The sequence below is a fragment of the Aquarana catesbeiana genome, linkage group LG01 (assembly GCF_042186555.1).
Source record: "Aquarana catesbeiana isolate 2022-GZ linkage group LG01, ASM4218655v1, whole genome shotgun sequence".
NCBI lineage: Eukaryota > Metazoa > Chordata > Amphibia > Anura > Ranidae > Aquarana > Aquarana catesbeiana.
The window spans coordinates 673,373,523-673,387,372 of NC_133324.1; the positions used below are offsets into that span (position 1 = coordinate 673,373,523).

Consider the following 13,850-nt stretch of genomic DNA (forward strand, 5'->3'; position numbering starts at 1 on the left):
ATCCATCCCTTTATATGCTGATACTGTCATGCTAAGTGATGGAGTGTAGGTTGCAGAATTAGCTGTTCTTATGGTGCTCTCTAAGAATAATCAAAACAATCCTGCCTCTCTCTCTACACTATGAAGACACAAAGTGGGGAAAATACCCCGAGGAGTTAAAAAGGGAGGAGGGGAATAAGGCGAACAGCGGTCTCCCCTATAATTATGAACTTTATTACATATCAAAATTGGACAGATTCAGTAATGCGGACTGCGCAATACAGGTAAAAACATAGGACAACATATGGTGTTCTATGTTTTAACCTGTATTGCGCAGTCCGCATTATTGAATCTGTCCAATTTTGATATATAATAAAGTTCATAATTATAGGGGAGACCGCTGTTCGCCTTATTCCCCTCCTCCCTTTTGAACTCCTTGGAGTACCTTCCCTACTTTGTGTCTTCATAATCCTTCATGGTCGGGAGTTGACGGGATAGGCACCACCTAAATTGGTGAGTCGGCAAACCTAATAGTTCTGGCCAACGCATAGGCCCAGCACTCCTGATCCTACGGTACCCAACCTGGTGTTTTATTATTTCTCTCTCCACACTAGCCTGAATTATTGAAAGAGCTAAGTGTAAGATGACCTGGACATTCCTCTATCAAACTGGAAGTGACACCACAATACGCACTAAAAAGCTGTTCAGATGTGCCAAATGTGCCATGTGCTAGATTTAGTAAGCTGGGTTCCCTGCATGATTTCCAAGCCAGGGTAGTGCATTCCCACTTTACTAATTTGTCATTTAAAATGTGGTACATGAAGCCTGGAAGCTCCCCAACAAGGTGCGCTCAAAACCTTTAATGGGGTCTGGAGGACAGCTGCGGCGCACTTAGTGACAGAGGCTCCAGTGGGCCTTAGCACTGGACAGATGGCAGGCCTTTGTGCTGAGTGGACCCTAGCATTGGGAACTGTGGGAGGGGTGTGCTGTGAGACAGAGTATAGCTGCTAACATGAACTGTTTCCTCTAGCTGGCTGTAGCAGTACTATTCAGCAATACCCATTTCTTCATTGTGGAATGTGCTCTGGGTGAGAGTGCAAAAAATTGTAATTAAAAACCCACGCTGTGGAAATCAAATCAAATAAAAGGTGTAATTGGGCTGCTGCTGTAGTGCAAGGTAAGTACCCCAGAAAAAGTGACAAAAGAATTTTAAACTCAGCGCTGCACTTATAAACTACTGATATGCATGTATACAAACATCAGCATGTGTAACATAATATCATGTATAACAAATAAAGTGCTCACTGCCAATATAATGCAGATAAAGTGCAATCAATACAGTTTATCAGTGTGAGATACAGGGTTGATGACACGTTGGAATATATTTCTGGTGACTTCTTGTGCCAATATAGTGCAGATAGAGTACAATCAATAAAGTTCATCAGATGTGAGATACAGGGTTGGCGACACGTTGGAATATATATCTGGTGACTTCCTGTGCTCCCCTCCTGGGTCCCCACTCATCAGATGGAGATGGTATGCAAGCCTGTATATCAAGATGGTGTCTTCCGTCCACCGAGAAGGTTGGTGTATCGTGCCTTTAGGGAATGGAATCTTCTATCCTCCACCACATGGTCAGGGTCCTACACACTCTCTGGCATGTGGCAAGTCTTAACATTAGTCTCTTCAACAGCTACAGTGCCTAAGGAATCTTCAGCATCTGACAAACCTCTGAGTGTGCTTGGTTCCTTCCACTGCCCCAGAAAGCCTGCGACCCCCTTTGCTCAGGGAGGTCATACAACCTGTATCTCACACTGATGAACTGTATTGATTGCACTTTATCTGAATTATATTGGCACTGAGCACTTTATTTGTTATACATGCTATTATGTTACACATGTTGATGTTTGTATACATGCATAACAGTAGTTTATAGGTGCAGCGCTGAGTTTAAAATTCTTTTGTCACTTTTTCTGGGTGAGAGTGGCTCCTAATTGGATAGTAGTATTGTCAATCACATGCCATTGTTACACAGAGCATAAGTAGGCCCTTAATTTTACACTAACATTTTGCACAAACATATATTTTTTCTGGGTGCATTGCAATGTAACATTGCTAAACCTTGATACCTCCATTGATCCAGAGCTGTGCCTTCTGCAGCCCCACTCTCCTCTCTTCCTCTTCTCACAGGCCACACTGAGCAGTGGGAGCCATAGGTTCCTGATGCTGTCCGTCAAATTTTGTGAGGAAGGAGCAGGGGGCGCGGCCGAGCCAGGCTGTGTTATCGCAACACAGCCTGGCTCGGGAGATCGCCCGCACGTGTGCCCCCTCAGCACATGAGTTTCTGAGGGAACGCTTGGAGAAGAGGAGGAGCAGAGAACACCAGCAGGGGACTACAGAAGAGGAGGCATGGGAGCGCTCAATGCAATACCATGGCACAGAACAGGTTAGTGTGTATTTTTAAAAAAATAGGTTTAGTATCACTTTAAGCTATTAAAAGTATTAATGTGTGGACACATGGAAACTGCATCTGAGGCCCCCTTTTTTTACGAAGTTGAACACCGCTGAACTAAGTTGTTGCATAAACCTACCCTGTGGAAGAACATCTTCGGTGAAGTAATGTGAGTAGTTGATGTTTTGTCAATCTATAGCTTTCTCCCTAGTGCACAGTGGAGCAAAGAAAATATAACGAGACCCACTGATCTGCAGTAATATGCAACAACATTTTCCATTTGTATTACTGGTGATTGATTGCCTGCCTTATATAACAGAGTATGTGAAAGCTGTTTGTTTGGATCGCTAAAGATTAGCTGGACTGGAAGAAAATTCCTTTTTTTTTTTTTTTCAATGATATCAAATTAAGTATTCTGGATTTGTTTCCCAATCTATACTAGACAAATAACAAATTAAATCTGGTTGGTTGTCATGTGCAACACTCTATTTTCCTAGACTATTTTTTTAGCCCATATAAAAAGCAATGCTTCTATTGAAGAAAATTTGTCATAAGCTCTCCAATATAGTTCATTCTCTGCATACAGTTAAGTGTGGGATGTTGACAGATGGAATGTCTGGATAAGGCTCTGTTGATTTAATTATTTCCTTCTTTACTTCACAGACCTTTAAGTGAGGAAGAAATATGTGATTTAAAGGAACGACACTATGACTCTATTACTAGGAGACAGAAATCCGATGATGTCCGGTTACAGCATGAGGTAATGGAATATTTGCTTGTGGCATTTATCTTCTGATCTCCCAGGTTTGGGTTACTACAAGGCTTCAGTTTTCCGGGATCAATGTGAACGGGCCCATGTATCTAGCACTATTTTGAGCGTGCTTCCTGGTGCATAATCATTTACTGTATTTTGTTTTGGCAGCTATTCTGAATATGCTTGTTTTTAGTTTGGTTTTCCAGAGACATGATTCTCAATTTCTGTCGTACAAGAATTACTTTCAACTCCATACCCCATTCCCCTAACTGATGTTTGGAAATCTGCAAGTCAGAGCACATATAAGACCTGCCAACAACGACATTCCTAGTTTTTCCTAGTCAGATTTTTCCTTAGGTTATTTTGGAACATAGTGTGGAAGAAGATAACGACTTACTGTGCTGCGGAATCTGGGCTTTCAAGCAGCAAAACGGGTGTGGAGGTGATTATTGTATACTAATTACATTTTACTCAATGAAGCCCCCATTCACACCGGTGCAACTTGTCATGCGATTTGACAGTTCCAAATCGCATGACAAGTCACACCCTATTGCCAGCAATGGAACCGTTCATATCACTGCGACTCTTGTCGCAGTGAATATGAGACAGGTTCCTGCACTACTTTTTACCGATTTCATTGCGACTTGCATAGACCTCTGTTAAATGAAGTTGCAAGCCGCAATTAAAACAGCAGTACAAGCCACACTTGTGTGGCTTTGAAATCGCGCTGAAGTAGCAAAATTTCAAAGCTGCGCCGGTGCGAACCAGGGCTACATGGTGCTTCCTAGAGGGGCTCTTAATTTGTCTGTGCCATTCTTTTTCAATTGTAAATTTATAGTGAATCAGATCTAGCCTAAAATCAATGTAAACTAACAACATTATTGAAGGGCAGATACCTTGCGGTTCCTACAAATACCCATCTTAGTAATTAAGTTGATCCCTGTGCAGCCCCTTGGATCCTAAGTCCAGGCTGTCCATTGGAGCTTCAACTTTAAGTAGAGATTAACTAGCTCCTACCAGCTGTTGTAGTAAACCAGCCTCCAGGGGGAGCATTATTCTGCCTTGGTGCAGGCATGCACAGTGGCGATTGTTCCTGCTGTCATTAGACAGTGGTGTGCATAGGCAAAAGGCATAGAATCAATCAAAGAGGTTCTATCCCTCGTGATCGCTCTGATGGCCAATCACAGCAATCACAATTGTAAATGGTTAATTTAAATAGTTTACCTTTTTAAAAGCCACCTGTCCACCAGTGTGGTTGGATTTAAGGTGCCAACGATTATTATGATGGAGGAGGGGTGGGGGGTTTTACAATGCCACTGACCATTAATGATTGTGGGATTGTTTTGAGGTAAGTTTAAACCTTTTACTGCCACCAACGTATGCAGTAACACTTTGGGGAGTGTGTGTAAATCTGACAAGCTGATTGTCGGCTGTCAGATGGAAATGATCCAGCAGTTGTACAGCCACTAGATAGCTTCCACACACCCTGGTACCTGCTGGTCTGCCCCCCCTCCCCAGTAAGTGCCGGTCTGCACTTCTTTAGATTCATTGGAGGGCAGATGAGACGTCTGGGGTCTTTTAGACTTACACTTGGCTTCAATCAAAAGTGGGCAGGCTTTGAGGCCACATGTGTACACCAATTGATTCCACAGGGACATAAGAATCGTTTTGAAGATGAACACAGGTACTTGCAGACCAGTCCTCTTTCTTTTTTTTTTCTTTTTTTTTCTACTATAGTTGTGTGTCCCATGATTCTTTTCGTTCATGCCTGTTGTGGTTTTCATATAAAATCAGACAAAAAAGATAATACCAAAATAGTTATTTTATCGTCCTCATTCATGTGTATGTTGGTAGAAAAGAAATATAATGAATGATGATACGTTAAATACGTTTTGCCCTAACCTTATCTTAAGTGCATAGTAACATGTATAGAGTTAATAATGGTCCTATTTTTGTTTTGAAGGGGGGGGGGATAGTATTTTCATGCCATTAGTGTGGAGAACAATATATTCTTATTTTTCTCTTAGTGCATTAAACGCATGAAAAGAAGAATATGATGGTTTTTCTTCAAGCAGTTTTATGCATTTGGTATGATACTTTAAACAAATGCATGGTGCATAATACCTTTTTTCTGGGAACCACTAATGTCATGGTGTTTGGGTATTTGTTTTAACAATTCACAATCTTATTCTAATTAATGAATAAAATGTACATTTTTAATTAAAACTGTCTCTACAGAAGCTACCTCTACTTAAATGTAACAACAAAAAATACAAATAAATATTTTCATATGCAGGGATGCCAACTTCGTAGAGCTACTGGGTTACTCCACTGCTTGTGTCTAGAGAAGAGGAGCTTTCTTCATACAAAGTGCCTGAGCTCCCCTTTCCTGCTGTTCAGGGCTGTCCCTGGAAAACAAAGATCATTTTCTCAAAAACCGAGTAAATTTAGTTATTATAGAATCCATCTCATATACTACAAAACTATTCCTGCAGGTACTAATGTACCTTGATTGCAAAAAAATTAAAACGTCCAGAGATATAAATGGGGCCTGACAGCTGAGTGACTCCGTCCACTCCCCCCTATGTACATACAGTGGGTAAAATAAGTATTGAACGTCACCATTTTTCTAGGTAAATTTATTGCTAAAGGTGCTAATGACATGAAATTTTCACCACATGTCGGTAACAACCCATGCAATCCATAAATTCAAAGAAACCAAAAACAAATAAGTTCAGAAATTAAAAGAGAAGTAAGGGATTTTTTTTTTTTGTAATGCATCTGTCCCCCGGCGCCCCTATATTGAGAATCATGCGATCGGACACCGCCGATGGCTCGGTTCTCACAGCTCCCTGAGCAGAGAGCTGCTGACTGTCAATCAGCAGCTCTCCGCTCTGCTCCTCCTCACTCACTAGAGCGAATTGCACTCCTGTGATCCATAGAAGCCCAGCCAAACAAGCTTTGGCTGGAGTTCTCCTTTAAGTTATGTGTAATAAAATGGAATGACACAGGGAAAAAGTATTGAACATGCTAACTGAAATTTATTTAATACTTTGTACAAAATCCTTTGTTGGTAATGACATATAGAGAAACTAGTCGCATGCATTGCTCAGGTGTGATTTTGGCCCATTCTTCCACGCAGTCTTCAAATCTTGAAGGTTCCGTGGACCCCTTCTATGAACTCTGATCTTTAGTTCTTTCCATAGATTTTCTTTTGGATTCAAGTCAGGTGATTGGCTGGGCCATTCTAGCAGCTTTATTTTCTTTCTTTGAAACCAATTGAGAGTTTCCTTGGCTTTGTGTTTGGGATTGTTCTGCTGAAATGTCCATCCTCATCCTGGTAGATGGCAGCAGATTTTTATCAAGAATGTCTTGGTACATTTTTCCATTTATCCTTCCTGCAATGATATGAAGTTTGCGAGTACCGTATACTGAAATACAGCCAGGCACCATGATGTTCCATGATGTGCCAGGCACCATGGGGGTGTTTTTGGGGTGATGTGCCATTTGACCTGCAAACATGGTGTGTATTATGGCATCCAAAGAGTTCAATGTTGGTCTCATCTGAACAGACTATATTCTCCCAGTATTTCACAGGCTTATCTAAATGTTGTGCAGCAAACTTTAACCACTTCAGCCCCGGAAGAATTTACCCCCTTCCTGACCAGAGCACTTTTTATGATTCGGCACTGCGTCGCTTTAACTGACAATTGCGTGGTTGTACCCAAACAAAATTGACGTCCTTTTTTTCCCACAAATAGAGCTTTCTTTTGGTGGTATTTGATCGCCTCTGCAGTTTTTATTTTTTGCGCTATAAATAAAAACACAGCTACAATTTTGAAAAAAAAAAAAAAGCATTATTTTTTACTTATAAATATCCTCCAAAAATATATAATAAAAACTATTTTTTTCCTTAGTTTAGGCCGATATGTATTCTTCTACATATTTTTGGTAAAAAAAAATCGTTATAAGCGTATATTGATTGGTTTGCGCAAAAGTTAAAGCGTCTACAAAATGGGGGATAGATTTATGCCATTTTTATTATTTTTTTTTTTTTTAATTAGTAATGGTGGCGATCTGCGATTTTTATGGTGACTGCGACGTTATGGCGGACACATCAGACAATTTTGACAGTTTTGGGACCATTAACATTAACACAGCCATCAATGCTATAAAATTGCATTGATTACTGTAAAAATGTCACTGGCAGTGAAGGGGTTAACACTGGGGGGCGCACGAGGGGTTAACTGTGCTCCCTGGGAGGTGATTCTAACTGAAGGGGGAGTGGACTGACTGGAAGAAGTGACGGATCGTGGTTCCTAGCTAACAGGAACACACGATCTGTCAGAACAGAACAGGGACGTGCGTGTTTAAACACACGTCCCTGTTCTGTCTCTCCTGCCCACGATTGCTCGTGGCCGGCGGTCATCACGACCGTTGGCCACGAGCACTGGCACCCCCGTTGTCCCGACCCCGCCAGCCGACATATAGCTACGACGGTTCGCATAGGGGAGCCAACCTGCCGCATTATAACTGTGGCGGTTGGTCGGGAAGCTGTTAAACATGCTTCAAAATGCTTTTTCATCAGCAATGGAGTCTTGTGTGGTGAGCGTATATACTTATTTTTTTTTTTTGAAACAATTGTACCTGATAATTCCAGGTCTTTCAGAAGCTTTCCACAAGTGGTCCTTGGCTCTTGGACAACTCTTCTGATGATTCTTTTCACTCCTCTGTCAGATATCTTGTGAGGAGCACCTGGCAGTGGCCGGTTTATGGTGAAATGATGCTCCTTCCACTTCCAGATTATGGCCCCAACAGTGCTCACTGGAACATTCAGAAGTTTAGAAATCCTTCTGTAACTAATGCCATCAGTATGTTTTGCAACAATAAGACTGTGAAGGTCTTGGGAGACCTCTTTGCTTTTACCCATCATGAGATGTTTCTTGTGTGACACCGTTTTATAGGCCATCAGTTGAGACTGAACCAGCTGATAATTTATACTGACATGGGGCAGGATTGCTTTCTAATTACTGATAGATTGCAGCTAGTGTCTTGGCTTTCCATGCCTTTTTGCACCTCCCTTTCTTCATGTGTTCAATACTTTTTGCCCTGTATCATTCCATTTTATTACACAGAACTTAATTTCTGAACGTATTTGTTTTGGTTTCTTTATATTTATAGATTGCATGGGCTGTTACCCACATGTGGTGAAAACTTCATGTCAATAGCACCTTTAGAAATATATTTACCTAGGAAGATAGTGAATTGTTCAATACTTATTTTACCTGCTGTATATAAAGGTGGCCATACACTATACAATCTGATTGTACAATCTCTGTGCAATTTCCTTTAGATTTATCATTTACCAAAACTATGAAATAGTAGGATCCACCTATCTATCCATTCACTCTGTATCCAATCAGGCAGGCCCTTGCACTACATCACCTGCGGTCCCAGAGAGTTTAGCATGGGGCCTAGACTCGTCTGGAGGAAAGCTGGGGGTGCCATGCAAACATAGGAGCTGTGGCAGCTTACATTAACAACAAAGACAAATGCGTGCATGAAGGGACACTGGGGATGCCATGCAAACCTAGTTGATGGGTGCCGGATGTGTGTGCTAATGAGGTCAGCTGGTAAACTGCTTCCTGTGTCATACTGGCTTGCATGTCCCAAATCTACATACCAGAAAGTCATGACATTTTCTATGTACACAGCAGGAGCCAAGGTAAAACCTTGTTCTAAAAATAAAAGCTTTTATTTTTCTGCAACCGAGGTATACAGTGGGGAAAATAATTATTTGATCCCCTGCAGGTTTTGTAAGTTTGCCCACTTCCAAAGAAATGAAGGGTCTATAATTTTTATTATAGGTGTATTTTAAATGATAGAGACAGAATATCAACCAAAAATCCAGAAAAAACACATGATACAAATGTTATAAATAGAGTTGCAGTTCAGAGAGTAAAATAAGTATTTGATCCCCTACCAACCAACAATAAATCTGGCTCCCACAGACTGGCTACAGTACATGCTCATGTGGTACACAGATTAGTCTATTTAAGAAGGTGCTCCTAACAACAACTCGTTTATGTGTATAAAAGATATCTGTCTAGAGAATCTTTCCTCCATTCAAACCTCACCATCATGGGTAAGACCAAAGAGCTGTCAAAGGACAAGATTGTAGACCTGCACAAGGCTGGAATGGGCTACAAGACCATCGGCAAGAAGCTTGGTGAGAAGGAGACAACTGTTGGAGAAATTATTCGCAAATGGAAGAAATACAAAATAACCATCAGTCGCCATCAGTCTGGAGCTCCACACAAGATTTCACCTCATGGAGTTAAGGATAATAATAAGAAAACTAAGGGATTAGCTCAGAACTACATGGGAGGAGCTTGTGAATGATCTCAAGGCAGGTGAGACCACAGTCACCAAACAAACCATTGGTAACACAATTTGCTGCCATGGATGGAAATCCTGCAGCGCCCACAACGCCCCCCTCCTCACGAAGGCACATGTACAGGCCTGTCTGAAGTTTGCCAGTAAATATCTAAAGAGAAGGATTGGGAGAAAGTGTTGTGGTTAGATGAGACCAAAATTGAGCTCTTTGGTATTAACTCAACTCGTTGTGTTTGGAGGAAGAAAAATGCTGACTATAACCCTAAGAACACCATCCCAACAGTCAAGCATGGATGTGGAAACATTATGCTTTGGGTCTGTTTCTCTGCTAAAGGTACAGGCCAACTTTGCCGCATTGAGGGGCCTATGGATGGGACCATGTATTGTAAAATCTTGGATAAGAAACTTCTTCCCTCAGCCAGAACACTGAAGATGGGTCTTCCAGCATGACCCAAAACATACCGCCAAGGCAACAAAGGAGTGGCTCAAGAAGAAGCACATTAAGGTCATGGAGTGGCCTTGCCAGGCTCCCTTAATCCTATTGAACATTTATGGAGGGAGCTGAAACTTCGAGTTGCCAAGCGACATCCAAGAAACCTTAAAGTGGATGTAAACCTGATTCATGAGATTTGACCTAAGCACATATATCTGTAGTGTTTTCTTATTTCTCTCCAAAGCACAAAGTCCCGTGTGTCTCTGCTGTTTTGTTGCTCTGTTATCAGCATGATACCTTCTGACAAGTTCTCTGTCAACCAAGATAAAACCAGCCTGAAATTTGTGTTGGGGGAGGTTGCTATAAATAATTAACATAGAGCTTATCTTGTCACAGCACAGCTCTGCACATTACTTCCTTCATTTGCCTATGTGGAGTGGGGGGGGGGGTGTCTTTCCTCCAATCGGCTGTCTTGGCTGTATACCAAGAATCCACTGCCAGTGCTGAACAGGAAGAGAAAATCTCTAACCCGATGTGCACTTGCTAAAGAACATATAAAGCTGAAGTCAAACTCCCTCCTGAGATGTGTGCAAACCTGGTCATTAACTACAAGAAACGTCTTACCTCGTGCTTGCCAACAAGGGTTTCTCCATTTTACCAAGTACCAAGTCCTGTTTTGCTCGGGACCTTTGTATTGTGTTTTTTTTTTTTTCTGGATTTTTGGTTGATATTTTGTCTCGATCATTTAAAATACATCTATGATAAAAATTATAGACCCTTCATTTCTTTGTAAGTGGGCAAACTTACAGAATCTTCAGGGGATCAAATAATAATTTGCACTACTTAATGGTATATTGGTACATAGGGGAGCTGGATTTTAGAAAAAAGAAGAAAAAAAGTGAACTTGGCCTTTAATATAACCCCTGTGCATTAAAAATACAGCCCCTATCACATGGAAAAACAAAAGAAAACCTCAATTTTTTTTTTTTTTTTGTTTTTGGTGTTTGGTTAGATTTAGGAAAGAAAATTTTAGTTTTTTATTACAGATGTTAAAGATTTCTACTAATAAGCTGCTTGTTTATATGCTCAAATCTGCAGTTTTAATGGTGTCTTCTGTGTTTACATTTTGATTTTTAACTAATGTAATACCAAGAGAAACTGAATAAAATATGTGTGACAACTCTGATGTGCGCACTGGTTTTTTGTCTCAGTTTCGGCATCAGTTTGTTGCTACTATAACTCTAACTCTAATTACATATACAGTTGCCCTAGAGTACTGGTGTTATCTGCATCATGTAGGGTATAGCTGATAGTGCCCTAGCCCCAGCTTGGCTAATTACTATATCGTTTTAGAAGTAGTCTGTTTTGTCTTCATTCACTATGCATGTATTCATTTGCTGTGATATCGTATTATTGTTTTTTGTTTTGTTTTTTTTAATCATTTACTTGCATGTGTGTTTTTTTTTTTTTTTTTTTTGCTTCTTTTGTTCTAAAAGTGATAGCAGCTAGACAGGTTCTTATTTTGTTAACCCTTATTGTTCTGTTCATGTGCAGTTAGCGTTACAAGAGGAGAAGTTAAAACTAGAAGAGGAGGCTTTATACACTGCACAGCGTGAAGCTGCCAGGGCAGCCAAGCAGAAAAAGATATTGGAGGTGAGGGGACTGGAGCCCCATTATTATAGCCAATCTTTACATGTGCTATTTGTTCTATTCTTTTATTTCATTTTTTACTTGTTCATTTATTCATTATTAAAAAAAAAAAAAAGCAGTGCCTCACCTTGTAAGTAAGTGATATGGCCTGTAGGAAAAAGCTTAAAGTTAAGTACATACTACCTTCTATTATTTTTGGGGACTACAGCAAAGATCTCTTTGATGGTCCACCTACCTGCTACAGCCACCATGAGAGATTTTACTCCTTTCTTGAATTGTCATTTGTTCCAGATTCTGGAAAATCACATCAGTAAAGACTTATAAATGGAATGAATTGCAAAATGTATTATCATCTTATCAGTAGAATAATCATCAGGATTGTAGAGAATTGCCCACAGTAGAAAAAAGCATGCCTTCCTGGAATAGAGAAATCTGATAGCGAGAACTCTGGCAAGTCATTGCCAGGGATTAGCATGTGGTCATCACCGTTAATATTTTATCTCATAAAGTATGTAAGATGGAAAACTATTTTTAACTGAGTTTCTTAGACTTTGATGTATTATTTAATTTAAGGGATTTCTGTTAGAAGATCAGAGACTGATTCATCAGTCATTTATTTTATTGATTGCCTCATTTGCTAGCAGGCTCTTTACTGAGCTGAATGTGAAGAATTTCCAGTAAAATATTTACCATTTGAAAGGAAATGAAGCTTGGTTGTGAATTGATTAAAGGTAACAGTCAGTCTGTAAGAAACACATAATCGGAAAATGCTTCATCTCCACAAGACATTGTCAGTGTTGGTGTCATAAACAGGTGTGACCAGAATCGTGTAGACTGCAACAGAGGGAACACGCATGTAAAGTGAAATAATGTAGTTTATTTAGGATAAGTGAATATACATATAAAAACCCCTCCAATACCAAACAATGTACAACAAGCCAACAACCAGACAGTGACCCACAAATAACAGTCAAAACAGGTATGTACAATAGATGGGGAATATCAGAATCATAAACCTAGCCAGGCCAGGGTCATACACGGGAGATCAGCAGATGGGGCAAGGAGCAAGACATGACAGGGAGAAGGTGGACGGGGATCAGGCTGCAGGGCAAGGGTACAGGATCACAGGAACAGGTTCAGCTTCAGAGGATCACAGGTACAGGTCAGGGCTCAAGGACAATACCAAGGCAAGTGTGTGAGTGCTTGCCGGGTATAAGTACACATCTCCTGCAATTGACCTCAGGTGACGCCTGATCGCAGGAGATAATGTTGGCTACACACTGCCAGGAGACGCCCGCTGGTGGACACCAGTACTGCGGCCCAAAGGTCAGACAGTGCCACTAGCAGGTGAATCCTTTCCTGACAGTGCCAGAATGCTAGGAGATATCCGCTGGTGGACATCAGTACTGCGGCCAAAGGTCTGACAGCGCCACCCAGCAGGTGAAACCTTTCCTGACATTTGGCAACAATACATTCCCTTAAGACGTGGGAGAACTCAGGGCCAACAAAAAGATGAGGAAGATGTTCAATAGAAAACAGCTTCTGGTTGAGTTATTTTCCTCTTAGTACCATAATTTGATATCTAATCTGTGCTCAACAAATCTAAGCATACCACCTTAAAAGTTAAACATTGGTAAATATATTGAAATATTTCCTATCTTGCACCTAAATTGAGGACTAGTTTAGCATGAATAAACCCCTTCTGTATCCATTGCACATTCCATGAATTTCCATGTCATGGATGCCATTTGCAAATAAAGATCTCACAAAAGATCTTAAGGTCATTTGGTCCTTTAATGCAGTGGTCATCAACCCTGTCCTCAGGGCCCACTAACAGGCCAGGTTTGCAAGATAACTGAAATACATCACAGGTGATATCATTTGCTGCTCAGTGATTGCAGTATTCTAGTCTGCATCTCCCCAAGATACTACATAAAACCTGGTCTGTTAGTAGGCCCTGAGGACAGGGTTGATGACCACTGCTTTAATGCATTCTCAAAGATGGCTGACTTCATTCAGACACACACATGACACATATAAACAATATATACGCAAGTTTCAATCCTTTACCACCTCCTCATCTGCCCCTTGTCCATTTTCTGCTTTCTTTTTTTTTTTTTTTTTTCCCCCAACAAAGTTTTATTGATGAATAACCAGTACAAAGGTACAGGGAAAGAAAGAGGGCC

General features: G+C 40.7%; 1 protein-coding gene across 2 annotated transcripts in view; it reads left to right on the forward strand.

Moving 5' to 3' along the window:
* Window positions 1-13,850, forward strand: part of AP1AR (adaptor related protein complex 1 associated regulatory protein) — a 91,971-nt gene that overhangs the window by 57,605 nt on the left and 20,516 nt on the right. The window contains exons 5-6 of one of the 2 annotated variants that reach the window (XM_073602533.1): window positions 3,095-3,191; window positions 11,569-11,667. In XM_073602533.1, the coding sequence (XP_073458634.1) occupies window positions 3,095-3,191; window positions 11,569-11,667 (196 nt within the window). The remainder of the gene's footprint in view (window positions 1-3,094; window positions 3,192-11,568; window positions 11,668-13,850) is intronic. The other variant, XM_073602542.1, reaches the window with a different exon arrangement.